The sequence below is a fragment of the Rhinatrema bivittatum genome, chromosome 5 (assembly GCF_901001135.1).
Source record: "Rhinatrema bivittatum chromosome 5, aRhiBiv1.1, whole genome shotgun sequence".
Classification (NCBI taxonomy): domain Eukaryota; kingdom Metazoa; phylum Chordata; class Amphibia; order Gymnophiona; family Rhinatrematidae; genus Rhinatrema; species Rhinatrema bivittatum.
In genome coordinates, this window is record NC_042619.1 from 349,194,080 (window position 1) to 349,207,138 (window position 13,059).

General features: G+C 46.5%; 1 protein-coding gene across 1 annotated transcript in view; it reads right to left on the bottom strand.

Annotated features, from left to right (window-relative positions):
• Positions 1 to 1,344: 1,344 nt before the first annotated feature.
• Positions 1,345 to 13,059, bottom strand: part of ARGLU1 (arginine and glutamate rich 1) — a 46,936-nt gene continuing 35,221 nt past the window's right edge. Inside the window, 1 exon segment of the mRNA XM_029604544.1 lies at positions 1,345 to 2,278. Coding sequence (XP_029460404.1) covers positions 2,114 to 2,278 — 165 coding nt within the window. The 3' untranslated portion in view covers positions 1,345 to 2,113.

Consider the following 13,059-nt stretch of genomic DNA (forward strand, 5'->3'; position numbering starts at 1 on the left):
GACTTAACTAAAAGCACAGGCTTAAGCAATACAAACATGGGAGTCTTTGGCCATGTGATGATTTTGGTAACGTCATATGAGGCTGTAATTCAAACAGAAGAAACCATGATTGTTCTTCATATAAGACATTTGTTAGCACCTCTCACTGAGAGCAGAAACCTTGGACAAGAACGAGTATGTCCTTGGTTAAAACTTTTTATCCAGCCATGAGACCAGCTATGGAGTAAGTATTATTCTAGCACCTGTTTTACTCTTAACTCCATTAACCCATAGTGGGAATATTCATATGCATCAGGACTCAGACAACATCATTTGCATCCCACCAATCCTGTCTATAGGCAGTGGCCACATCAATACAGATCAACGTTGGAGCCTATGAAACTGAATATGCAATGAGGCTTCTATCAGAGAAAAGGACTCTTGTTACCCTGATGGTAGCTTTCTTTGCTGACAGAACTGACTATGCAGGTCACAACAACTGTGATTTGTAAGTTAAGATTGAGTTTCAGAGTCATTATCTATTCCCTTGAAAGACTTTAGAAATCTAGTAAATCTTTACCCTGTTTCTGCCATCACATCTCATGAAGATATCTGTGAGACCTTTTGGGTTTTGTCTGTCATTCACCAATTCGGGGATTTGCTGGATTTACTCCATAATGCAACAGATTCCTGACTTCTGCAGGGCTGTGCCCTGGACTGGATAAGGGCAAGAATACTGAACCATTACTTTTCAGCTGGATTATTTAGATTGGTACTGCGTAAATACTAAGTGACTTAGAGATAACACTTATAAGTTCTGTTTATCTTCCATGACACTGATTTGAACTATACAACTAAACCAAAACAAAAAACATTTGTACCATTTTAAACTTTTACTTATGCTCTAATAAAAATTAACTTACTACCTAACAAAAGTATATTTAGCTGCTCTCTAAAATTAATGAATTTGTATTACAAGATGATTGGTTAAATCTAGTAATCTAATCTAAGGTATCAATACCAGATACTCCTACAAGCTGAATAACTTGTAGGTTTTCTGGCTAAATGCCTCTGAATATGGACCTGTAAGGGGTCTCTTACTTGAGCAATCTGGATGTAGTAAGCCAAACAGCTATTTAAAACATGGAATTGCTGCCAAGAGGAACTGTCCACATAACGAAAATTCACAAAAAACCCCCAAAAAAACCCCGCATCAGCTAAACACATACATTTGTTTAAACTAAATGCCACTGCTCTTAATAAAAAAAAAAAAAAAGCTTACAAGCAAAGACTTTAGTAGTTTTAAAATTGCATTAATATAAACTTTTCTAAAACTACAGATATATTCACTGAAAAACTACTAAGTAAAATTATGCATTTCAGACAACTTTATTGAGTAAATTAGTCTATTTACAGAATAGGGAATGCTGGCTGCGTTTTTTTGCAGTAATAAAAATGCAAAAGACAATACTGAAATTATATATCTATATCTATATTTCTCTCTCTATATAGATACAAATATACATACATACATTCATACACATGCACGCACATACACACACACACACACACACTCTTAGCCAATCTAACCATCTGTATCCTTACCTGTATCGGGAACATCAAGCGCAACAGTATCATAGGATACTAATTTAACTATACAATACAGAGGTCCATTAATACCCTGGGACTTTGCAGATGAAAATACAAAGAATTTAGATTTAAAAAAAAAAAGGAGGCAAAACCAGCATATGCACTGTCCGATATTAAACAGTACTCTCGAGATAAGTGGGTCAGTAAAAATCTTATCAGATCATCCATAACAATTCATAATGTGACCAGTGTTTAAGATCACTGAATAACAGAACCAAAATGGCTGACATTACATAATTCTTTAAAAATGCAACCACGATCTGATAAGGACATGACCTTATAGAACTCAAGTTAAAAGAAAAAATATTAAATTCAGAGCATAGTTCCTATTAGAACAAGCTAACCAAAAAAAAAACCCTCCTCCCAACCCCCCCCCCCCCAAAAAAAAAACAAAAAACCAAAACAACCCAACACAAACCCCACTTCAACATGAAGCTATCATACAATTTTTCATTTTGCTTTTTACAAGTTCAAAGGTGCCAGTTTAATCTGCAGATTTTAGTGAAAAGGACAGTTTTGGTCTGGATTTCCCCTTGCCCAGAATAATTTTTTGTTCCTCCTTTTGTTGGCGCTGTCTCTCTTGTTCTAATTTCATCCTCTCTTCATGAATTTTTCTTTGTTCTTCAACAATTTTCAATTGTTCTTCAGCCTGCATTAAAAATTGCAGAACCAGAGTCAATGAAACATCAATGTTCTAACTAAAATGTTAGCATGTTGAATCTATGAACTGATAAACCAGGTTATTTTACATAAATATGAGAAACTGGCTACAAAGTGTACATATATTATTGAATTATAAATCCCTAGGGCAGGGATGGCCAACTCCGGACCTCAGGAGCCACAAACAGGCCAGGTTTTCAGGATATCCACAATGAATATGCGTGGGAGAGATTTGCGTACGCATATTCATTGTGGATATCCTGAAAACCTGGCCTGTTTGTGGCTCCTGAGGTCCGGAGTTGGCCACCCCTGCCTTAAAGAATGCAGAAAGATCTGAATACTATAACATCCCGAACAAGATGAGTGTAAACTCGGTCCCTCTTTCCTCCCGAAAGTGTCTAATAGTAAGTACTACTACTATTTTCCACCAATAAATATAGGTGTTTGGTTAGCATTTTAAAACAAAAACATGGAAAGATTTTAGTTTGTGAACACGTTACCAAGCAACTGAATATGAACTGAACTTCTCAAAATCTGACAGGTAACTCCATATAAAACTGCAAACATTTTCTCAGGTGTTCCATCTTCCTGTCCTCTATTTCTATTTTATGATTATCACTTTACCCCTTTCACCAGTGGATATTTTTGGAGCAGCATTGAAATGGTAGAAAAGGCATGAACAGCTAGTGTTGAAGAGGAAAGCAAGATTTCCAGAACATTTTTTATGACAATTCACTAACAAACTGTGCTTTTTTTTAATAAAAGCATGACCAAGACGGAAAAAAAATGGCTGGGCAGCTTTTCTTCCTTATACAAGTAACTTCAATTTTGTTATAAATAATATAGAAGCTTTAAGAAAGTTGTTCAAATATAAAATAGAGGCCTATGAAAAATAAAACCATGTTTACAAATGTCTAAAGGATAAAGCAAAATTGCTTCCTGTATCAGATATTCTCTGAAAACAGGCATACAAGTCAGTGATGTTACAGGTAAGCAACTTCACTTTCTCTGAAGATAAGCAAAGTCACCAAGTCATACAAGTAAGATTCCCAAGCTGCCATACCTCTGATACCTTGAGCTTTGACTTGGCCCACCAGATTCAGACCCATCTAGGCATAATAGGAGAAGAAATCTGCTAGCCAATTTCATAAGAGTGTTTGGCAACAGAAATCCCAGGTTTGTTGGCATCAAAAGAAACAAAAAACTGGGTGGAATTTCTAAAGGCTTCAAATCTGTTCCAGACAGAAGGCTAAGGTTCTTTTGTAGTTCAAACTGTGCAACACTTGTTCACCTTTGTGGATATGTGGCTTAGGAAATATTGTTGAAAGGTCTATTAAGGTGGAAGTCCAATACTATCTCAGGTAGGAACTTAGGATATGTGCACAGAATTACCCATTTCAGAAAAAACTTTGTATAAGGTGGCCAGATCACTATGGCCTGCAGTTCAATGACTCTGTGGGCCAAAGTGAAGGACACCAAAAACATGACCTCCCAGCTCATGAGAATCCAGAGGCTCAAAGGGGGGCTTCCATCAGCTGAGTCAAAACCACATTAACTTCCAAAGACCCAGCAGGAGACTTGATGGGAGAATGAATTGGACAGGTCTGTAAAGAGATGGGCCTACTTTGTACATGGTGATTATAAATGCTAATTTTGCACTAAAATTAATTCTTGAGACCTGCCTCAAAGATTCAGAGGTTGTAGAACTACCCTCACTATCCAGGCAGTAAAAGCCAAGGACCTGATGCTGGGATGGCGCAAAAGACCACGATAGTGAGTGATGTGGATTAGGAATTCCCCAGCCTGACTGGATCCCTGATAGACATCTTTCTCCAGGAAGAAACCAAAATCTGTCTTGGCCAAAAAGGGCACTATGAGCATCATAGTCCCTTGGTCTCTTCTAAGTTTCAACAAGATTTTCACAACGAGAGGAACTGCAGGATATGCATACAGCAGGTCCAAGTTCAGGGCACAGGCGTTAGACCGGTTTGCTTTGAGATCCTCCCCCCTGGAGCAGAAGAGCAGAACCTTTTCTGCTCTGAGGGGATGAAAACAGGTCCACCACTAGAGGAGTTGCAACAGACTTCCACCTGATAGCTTAGTTTTCATGACATTTCAATCTCTGGAATTTGATGGCCCAGCTTTGTGTAAATGCCACAATGAGATATGTTCTAGCTACAGGTAACTGATGCAGACTTTGATGATCATCAGAAATAGACATCTTGAAGTTTTATCAGAGGCAGCACTTGGTGCTTTTCCCACTGTATGTTTGGAAAGAACAGAGGCTTCAACACAAAATCAAAACAGCAGATAGGCCACATCGAGAAAGTGTGGGGCCTAGCAACCATGTCAAAAAAAGAAGAGACTTGGAGGTCTGAAAAAAGGCTAAGGATAATACCAGGGTTGATGTGATAAAAAGCCAACTAAGGGAGCAAAACTGTTTCTCTTTTTTCCACTGCAGAGGAGCACACATCCAATACAGATTGAAGAAGCCTTGCAAAGCGATGTTTTCTATGGGAAATCCTTGCACAGAAAGGATGTTCCAAAACTCTGTGAAACCATATTGGCACCAATGCATGAATGTGGCAGAGAGCACTACAGATTTAACCCATTATCAATGTTAGTGCTAGAACCGTTTACAAGTGATTTTCTAATGCAAGAAAGATTATTCTGTGCAGCTTCACTCTTCACTTAATAGACCTTTAGAATTATTAATATGATCAAGAGAATAAATGATAGGAATCGAAGAAAAATGTAAAGGTAATTTCTCTTCGGCTGACTTTGCTACCTGATACATAAAATGAGCATATTAAAAACTGAGCTTGAATACCAACAGAATGGTACTCAATCAAGATAACACTAGCAAAGTCAGCTTAGCACGCAGTTAGTATGGGAATCTTTTAGTGAAGCTGGGCAATCTGAAATCGAAAGGGCGATGGCCCAGGTGAAGAACTATTTGTTCACTTGGCCCATGCACTCTCTCTCTGATGTATATTTTGATGAGATTATCAGACTACTAGTTAATTCCTCCTTGAAGGAAGGATTAACGCCCTCTTTACTGAAGCAAGCCTCTGTTTACCAGTTTGTAAGAAGGGAAATCTTCCTCTGGAATCTCCTAGTAGCAGCTATCGTCCAATTTCAAATGTTGTGACTTTGGGTAAACTTCTAGTCTAGCCTCAGCTATCACACTGAAAACCAGATTTTACATAAATATCAGTGGATTTAAGACAAAAACATAGCACAGAGATTATTACTTCACTCTGCTGGATTTCTTACTTTTGAAGCTTGACAAGGGAGAATCTATTATTGCCTTGTTTTGTGTGTCATCAGCATTTGATTCTGTATGCCATACCTTTCTACTTGAGAGGCTAAAAGGAATTGGGGGGAGCTGTTCTGGCCTGGTTTAAATCGTTTGAGTCTAGAAAACAATAGGTTCAGTCTTCTTGGCTTGAAATCTTCTGCAGGGTCCCCCCCCTCAGGGATCAGTTTTAACTGCGGTACTGCTGCTATGCTCACTACTGGACTCACAGTCTATAACTTAGGCTCTATGCAGATGATCTGTAATTGTACTTTATCATAGCGAGTAACCCCACAGCTGCCCTAGGCAGCACTGCAGATTGCTCATTAACGAACAGATTAAAAAAAAAAAAAGAATTATCTAATATTGAACATTCGGAAAACTGAAGTAATATGCTTCTCTCGTGATCTGGAATGCCTTTCAAGAAATATAGATTTTTTTTTTGTCATTACATGAAACTGACATTCAGTTTAAAAAAATTGGTGCATAATTTAGGAGTAGTGTTTGATAGCCAGTTAACATTTAGGAATCATCTCCAGAATGTTCTAAAAAGGGGGTAAACCTTAAACAGACTGTTGTGACATCTAAAATATGTATTTGAAAAGGAGGATCTCTGATCTATTGTCCAGGCCTTTGTATTGTCCACTGTAAACTACTGTAAAAGAAAATTACTCCTTACCTGCTAATTTTCATTCCTGTAGTACCAAGGATCAGTCCAGACAGTGGGTTATGTCCCCCGTCCAGCAGATGGAGTCAGACAAGGCTTCGAAGGGTGCTGGCATAAGTACATGTACACCCTCTGCAGGAGCTCAGTATAGAGTATATCAAAGCCAAAAACAAGCTAACAAGGCTGGATCAAGTGTAACAATCATAAAAAACAATAGCCCAAATGAGGCAACTGGCGCCAGAATTGAGAACTTGCAGAACGAACTAGAGAACAGACTCGCAAGACAACAGGAACTAGAAAGAAATCTGGCGCAAATGCCCAACAGGTATAAGAAAACGAGGTGCAGTGGAGATATCGAGCAGGTATGGTAACAAGAGGTGGGCGTCTGGACTGATCCTTGGTACTACAGGAACGAAAATTAGCAGGTAAGGAATAATTTTCTTTTCCCTGTACGTACCAGGATCAGTCCAGACGGTGGGATGTATCAAAGCTTCCCTACACTGGGTGGGCCCTTGAAAGCCCTGCTCGAATGACCTTGGTGCCGAAACACCCCGTGGACGATGAGGGTAAATGCAAATCGGTAATGGCGTGCAAAGGTATGGAGCGACTTCCAGGTCGCCACTCTACATCTCTCTTGTGAGGAGACGGACTGTACCTCGGCCCAGGAAGCAGCCTGAGAGCGAAGGGAATGTGCCTTAATCCCCCCGTGGAGGCTCCCGACCCGCACCTATGTAAGCTGAGACTATAGCTTCCTTGAGCCACCTGGCAATCGTGGTCTTCGAGGCCAGGGAACCCCTTCCTCGGTCCCAACCACAACACAAACAAATGGTCGGAGACTTGAAAATCATTTGTGATCTCCAAATAGCGAATGATGATCCGCTTGACATCCAAAGAACGCAGGTGCCCCAAATCCCCCTCTGGGAAGGAGGGGAGCTCGACCGTCTGATTGAGGTGAAAAGATGAGACGACTTTGGGAAGAAAGGAGGGTACTGTGCGTAGCGAAACCCCGGAATCCGTGAACCAGAGATAGGGTTCCCTACAGGAGAGCGCTTGGAGCTCCGAGATGCGGCGCGTGGAATTTATGGCCACCAGGAAAACAGTCTTGAGTGTGATGTCCTTAATGGAGGTGTTTCGACGAGGCTCGAAAGGAGGACCTGCCAGGGACCGAAGAACCAGGTTAAGGCTCCAAGAAGGAAACGGATCCCGAACGGGAGGCCGTGTTTCACTCCCTTGAGAAAACGGGTGATGTCCGGCTGTCCCAATAGAGATGACTGGTCCGCATACTGGAGAAGCGAGCCCAGGGCAGCGACCCGAACCCGCAGGGAGTTGTAGGCGAGTCCCTTATCCACTCCGCCCTGGAGGAACGCCAGGATCTGAGGAACGGAAGCCCTTGAAGTATGAGTATCATGCGCTGTGCACCAAGCCTCAAAAACCTTCCAGACCCGCACGTAGGTAACAGAGATCAAGGTCTTCCGGGCCTTAAGGAGCCTCGAAATTACGGCTTGAGGGTATCCTCTGCGGCGGAGACAACGCCGTTCAAAAGCCAGGCCACAAGACAGAAGCGTTCTGCCTGGTTGAAAAATATGGGGCCCTGGCGAAGCAAGCGTGGAAGATGGGCCAACCGAACCGGGCCGTCCACCGCCAGGTGGAGCAGATCTGCAAACCAAGGGCGCTGTGGCCACTCGGGAGCCACCAGAATGACTGGTCCCCGATGACGCTCTATTCTCCGAAGAACCTTGCCCACCAGAGGCCAAGGGGGGAAAACGTAGAGTAGAACTTGTTCCGGCCAGGGGAGCACTAGAGCGTCTACTACTTCCGCTCCATGCTCTCGCCGGCGGCTGAAGAATCAAAGAGCCTTGGCATTGAAGGACGTCGCCATGAGGTCCAGTCGTGGTGTCCCCCAGCGATGCTGAAGGAGAAGAAGTCTGAGAGGGACCACTCCCCGGGATCCAGTTGCTGACGACTCAGTCGGCCTGAATGTTGTCTACGCCCGCGATGTGCGACGCCACCAGGCGAGCTACGTGCTTCTCCCCCCACGACATGAGGCGGGCGGCTTCGAGCGAGACGTGCCTGCTCTTCGTGCCTCCTTGGCAATTGATATATGCTACGGTCATCGCATTGTCTGAGAGGATCCTCACCGCTCGATTCCGGACCAAGGGCAAGAACTGAATGAGGGCCAGCCGCACGGCCCTTGTCTCCAGGCGATTTATCGGCCAGGTCGCTTGCTCCTTCGTCCACTGTCCCTGGGCAGAGCTCCGGAGGCATACCGCCCCCCAGCCGGATAGACTGGCATCGGTCGTAACCGCCACCCAATCCGGGGTCTCCAGAGAGACTCCTTGGGCCAGATGAGGAGGATGCAGCCACCAGCCCAAGCTGTCCTTGGTGATTGCGGGAAGAGGAAGCACCACATGGTAATCCTGAGACACTGGTTTCCAACGGGAGAGAAGAGCCGCTTGCAGAGGCCGAAGATGCGCAAAAGCCCATGGGACAAGATCGATCGTGAAGGCCATAGAATCCAGGAGCTGTAGATAATCCCAGGACGTGGGATCTAGTAACACAGAAAAACGCTGTACTTGTTCCCGGAGGGATTGAGCCCTGTCCGGGCGTAGGAAGACTTTGCCCTGAAGCATATTGAAATGTGCTCCCAAGAAATCCAAGTGCTGCGAGGGGATGAGGGAACTCTTGGCGAAGTTCACCACCTAGCCCAGGGACTGGAGCAGGTGGACGACCCTGGAAACCGCCGACTGTCCCTGGGAGAAGGACTTCGCTCGAATGAGCCAGTCGTCCAGGTAGGGGTGGACAAGGATTCCCTCTCGCCTTAGAGCGGCCGCCACCACCACCATAATCTTCGTAAACGTCCGCGGTGCAGTCGCCAGCCCAAAGGGGAGGGCTTGAAACTGGAAGTCTCAGTTCAGGATCATGAAGCGGAGAAACCTCCGATGGGCCCTGAAGATGGGAATGTGCAGATAGGCCTCCGTCAGGTCGAATGAGGCAAGGAATTCCCCTTGGTGTACCGCCGCAATCACGGACCATAGGGTCTCCATGCGGAACCGGGAGACCCGTAAAGACTTGTTGACCTCCTTGAGATCCAGGATTGGGCGGAAGGAGCCGTCCTTTTTGGGAACGACGAAATAGATGGAATATGGCCCGAGCCCACCTCTCCGAAGGGGACGGGCGCGATGGCACCGAGTATCAGGAGCCTGTCCAAGGTCTGTTGTACCGCCCTTCTCTTGAGACTCGATCCGCAAGGCGAGAAGATGAACCGGTCTCGCGGGCGGTGGGCAAACTCCAAAGCGTAGCCGTTCTTTAAGATGTCTAGGACCCACTGGTCCGAGGTGATGCGAACCCACTCCTCGTAGAAACGCGAGATCCTTCCCCTGATCCGCGGCATCGAGGAGTAGGGGAGCGCGGTATCATTGAGCGGGCTTGGACGAGCCCCCGAGCTGTTCCCTCCCGGGCAGGCCTGCGGTCGCGAAAGGAACGGGGCCAGGCCTGGGACCTGGAAAACGGAGTCAGAGGCCCCTGCTGTTTGTAATTGCGGTAGCGACGTTGCCCCCGGGAGCGAGATCTGGAGGAAGTGAAAGTCCTGAAATTTCGCTGACGGTCTTCCGGGAGTTTGTATACCGGATTTTCCCCCAGGGACTTGAGCTGGTCGAGATCTTCCCTGAAGAGGAACCTGCCCTTGAAAGGAAGAGAACCCAGGCTGGACTTGGAGGAGGGGTCCGCCGACCAGTTGCGGAGCCAAAGGAGACGTCAGGCGGAAACCACGGAGACCATGGGAACGCGCCAGGACGCGGAACAAGTCATACAAGGCATCCGCCCCGTAAGCTATAGCAGATTCCCGCCGGTCTGCCTGTTGTGCCACTTCAGGTGGTAAAGCCTGCGAGGTGAGGAGTTGCTGCACCCAGCGGAGGCTAGCCCTCTGCGCCAGGGAGCTACAGATGGCGGCCCGGAGACCTAGAGCTGAGACCTCAAACACCCGCTTGAGGTAAACCTCCAACTTTCTATCCTGCGTGTCCCGCAGGGCCATGCCACCCGTCACCGGTATCGTCGTTCTCTTGGTTACCACTGTCACCGCCGAGTTTACCTTCGGGACCTTAATCAGGTCCAAAAAATCCTCTGGTAGCGGATAAAGTTTCTCCATGGCACGGCCTACCTTAAGTGAAGTCTCGGGAGTATCCCACTCCCTGGTTAGCAATTGCAGAAAAGTGGGATGATAGGAAAAGCCAAACTCTAACATAGGCCATGGAAGTAGAGGGCTTCAGAGCTCGTAATAGAGTAGAAATGAAATCCTCCTGATAACCCTTCTTCCTCTCAAAAGCCAGGCTACAAGACAAAAGTGATCTGTTTGATCCAAAAATATAGGGCCTTGATGCAGGAGATTTGGGAGATGACTGAACCGCAGGGGTCCATCCAGCGCCAGGTTGATCAGATCCTCAAACCACGGACGATGCAGCCTCTCCGGAGCAACCAGGATCACCTGGCCTGGATGAACTTCTATTCTCCTGAGGACCTTGCTGATCAAGGGCCATGGAGGAAATACAAAGGAAAACATCCTGAGGCCAAGGGACTACGAGCGCATCAAATGCTTCCGCTCTGTGCTCTCTTCTGTAGCTGAAGAATCGCTCTGCCTTGGCACTGCCCCGGGTTGCCATGTGGCTGACCCCACTTGCGGGAGATTAAGTCCAGGGCACTCTCCAACAATTCCCATTCCCCGGGATCCAGTTGCTGACGGCTGAGAAAACCTGGCTGAACGTTGGAGGTTCCATCTGTGTGTAACAGGCTGCAGAGTGGATGAGCAAACTAACGCGTAACCGTGTTCTATCACACACAGAACCCACTGGTCCGACGTGATTTTGACCCACTCCTGGTAAGAGTCTGCCGACCCCAGATAAGCGGAACCAAAGAGGGGGCCGGCTGATTCTCATTGTGATGCCTTGGTGATCCTTGCCCATGGGGCGGGCCCATCTCGTTTGGCTCTGCGGCCACGAAAGGATTGGGACCAAGCCCGAGACTTCCCCAAATTCTGCTCTGATGGAAATGCTGCTGGCCCCGAAAATGGGAGCGAGGTAGGAAGCCCTTCGAACTTTTCGGCCTGACCTCTGGGAGCTTATGTACCTTATTCTCTCCCAATTGTTTGATCAGCTGCTCAAGGTCCTCACCAAAAAGGAACTTTCCCTTGAAGGGTAACGCCCCAAGCTGAACCTTGGAGGAGACGTCTGCCACCCAATTATGCAGCCACAATAGCCTCCTTGCTGAGACAGCCGATACCATGGTCCTGGACGAGGTATGCAGAAGGTCATACAGGGCATCTGCTCCATAAGCCACTGCGGCCTCCAACCGCTCTGCCTGCTTTGCTTCCTGAGGTTGCAGATCCCTGGTACTATGCAACTGTTGAACCCATTACAAACTGGCCCACAGTAAATAGCTGCTGCAGACTGCCGCTCTAATGCCCACAGTGGAGACTTCAAAAATTCGTTTAAGATGGACCTCCAGTTTGTGACCCTGGAGATCCTTCACAGCTGCCACTCCAGCGACCGGAATAGTAGTCCGCTTAGTGACCGCCGAAACTGACATGTCCACCTTAGGGACCTTCAGCAACACTAGAATGTTCGCCAGAAACAGGTAAGTTTATCCATGGCTCTGCTGACTTTGAGGTCCGTCTCAGGAGTATCCCACTCTTGGAGCATCATCTGCTTCATCATCTCGTGAAAAGGGAAGGTTTGCGCCAGACCCCGCAAGACCGCCTTGACTAGATCCACTGTATCTGTGCTTGGCTCCACCAGTGGGGATGTGATGCCCAACTCCGCCAGGACATGCGGAATAAGGAGGGGCCAACTCATCTCGCTGGAATAAGCACACCACTGTAGGGTCATCCCCTTCCATGGTAGAGAACTGTACCTGGGCATCTCCAACACCTGGATCCACCGGGGAGGAAGAGCCTCAACCAAGTTCGCATCCGAATCAGAGCCTTCCGAGGAGACCTCCTGAGCTCCCCCCCCCCCCCCCCCGCACTATGGAGATCTGGACTGTACAAATCCAGTTGTCCAGATAGGGGATGAACTAGAATACCCTCCTTGCAAAGGGCCACCACTACTACCCCATGACCTTGGAAAAGTTCTTGGGCGCCATGACTAGTCCAAAAGGCAAGGCCTGAAACTAGTAAAGACTATCCAGGATAGCAAATCAGAGGAACTACTGATGTTCCTGCCGGATGGGAATATTGAGATATGCCTCCTTCAGATCCAGAGATGTGAGGTACTTCCCCTGCTTGAACAGCCATTATGACAGAGCACACCATCCCAAAATGCATGACTCAGATGTCAGGGGATGGCCTTGAGATCCACTTTGGGCTGAAACAACCCTTCCTTCTTAGACACGACAAAATTAATGGAATAATGGCCCGTAATTTGCTGAGGGAACAGGAATCACTGTTTTCATATTCAACAGCCGCTGTAATGTCACTTCCACTTCTACCCTCTTCTGAGGGGAGTTGCATGGAGAGACCATGAAGGCATTCTGAGGAATGCGAAGAAATTCTAGAGGATAACCATCTGTAACCTGGACCCCCTGTGATAAAAACAGGATAGGTAACCTATCTCCTGCACCATCAGGTGAGCCCACAAACTTTAACTGGGAAGACAGAGGTTTTACTTTCAGAGCCTGCATCCTTTCGAAGCCCTTGGGGGCAAAAGAACTGAGACCTGCAGAAGGAATGAGATCTCTGGGAAGAGCCTCCTTTATAAAGTCAAAATCTTCGGTAGTCTTGAGAAACCCAGACAATGGGTTTCTTGTCCTCTGGCAA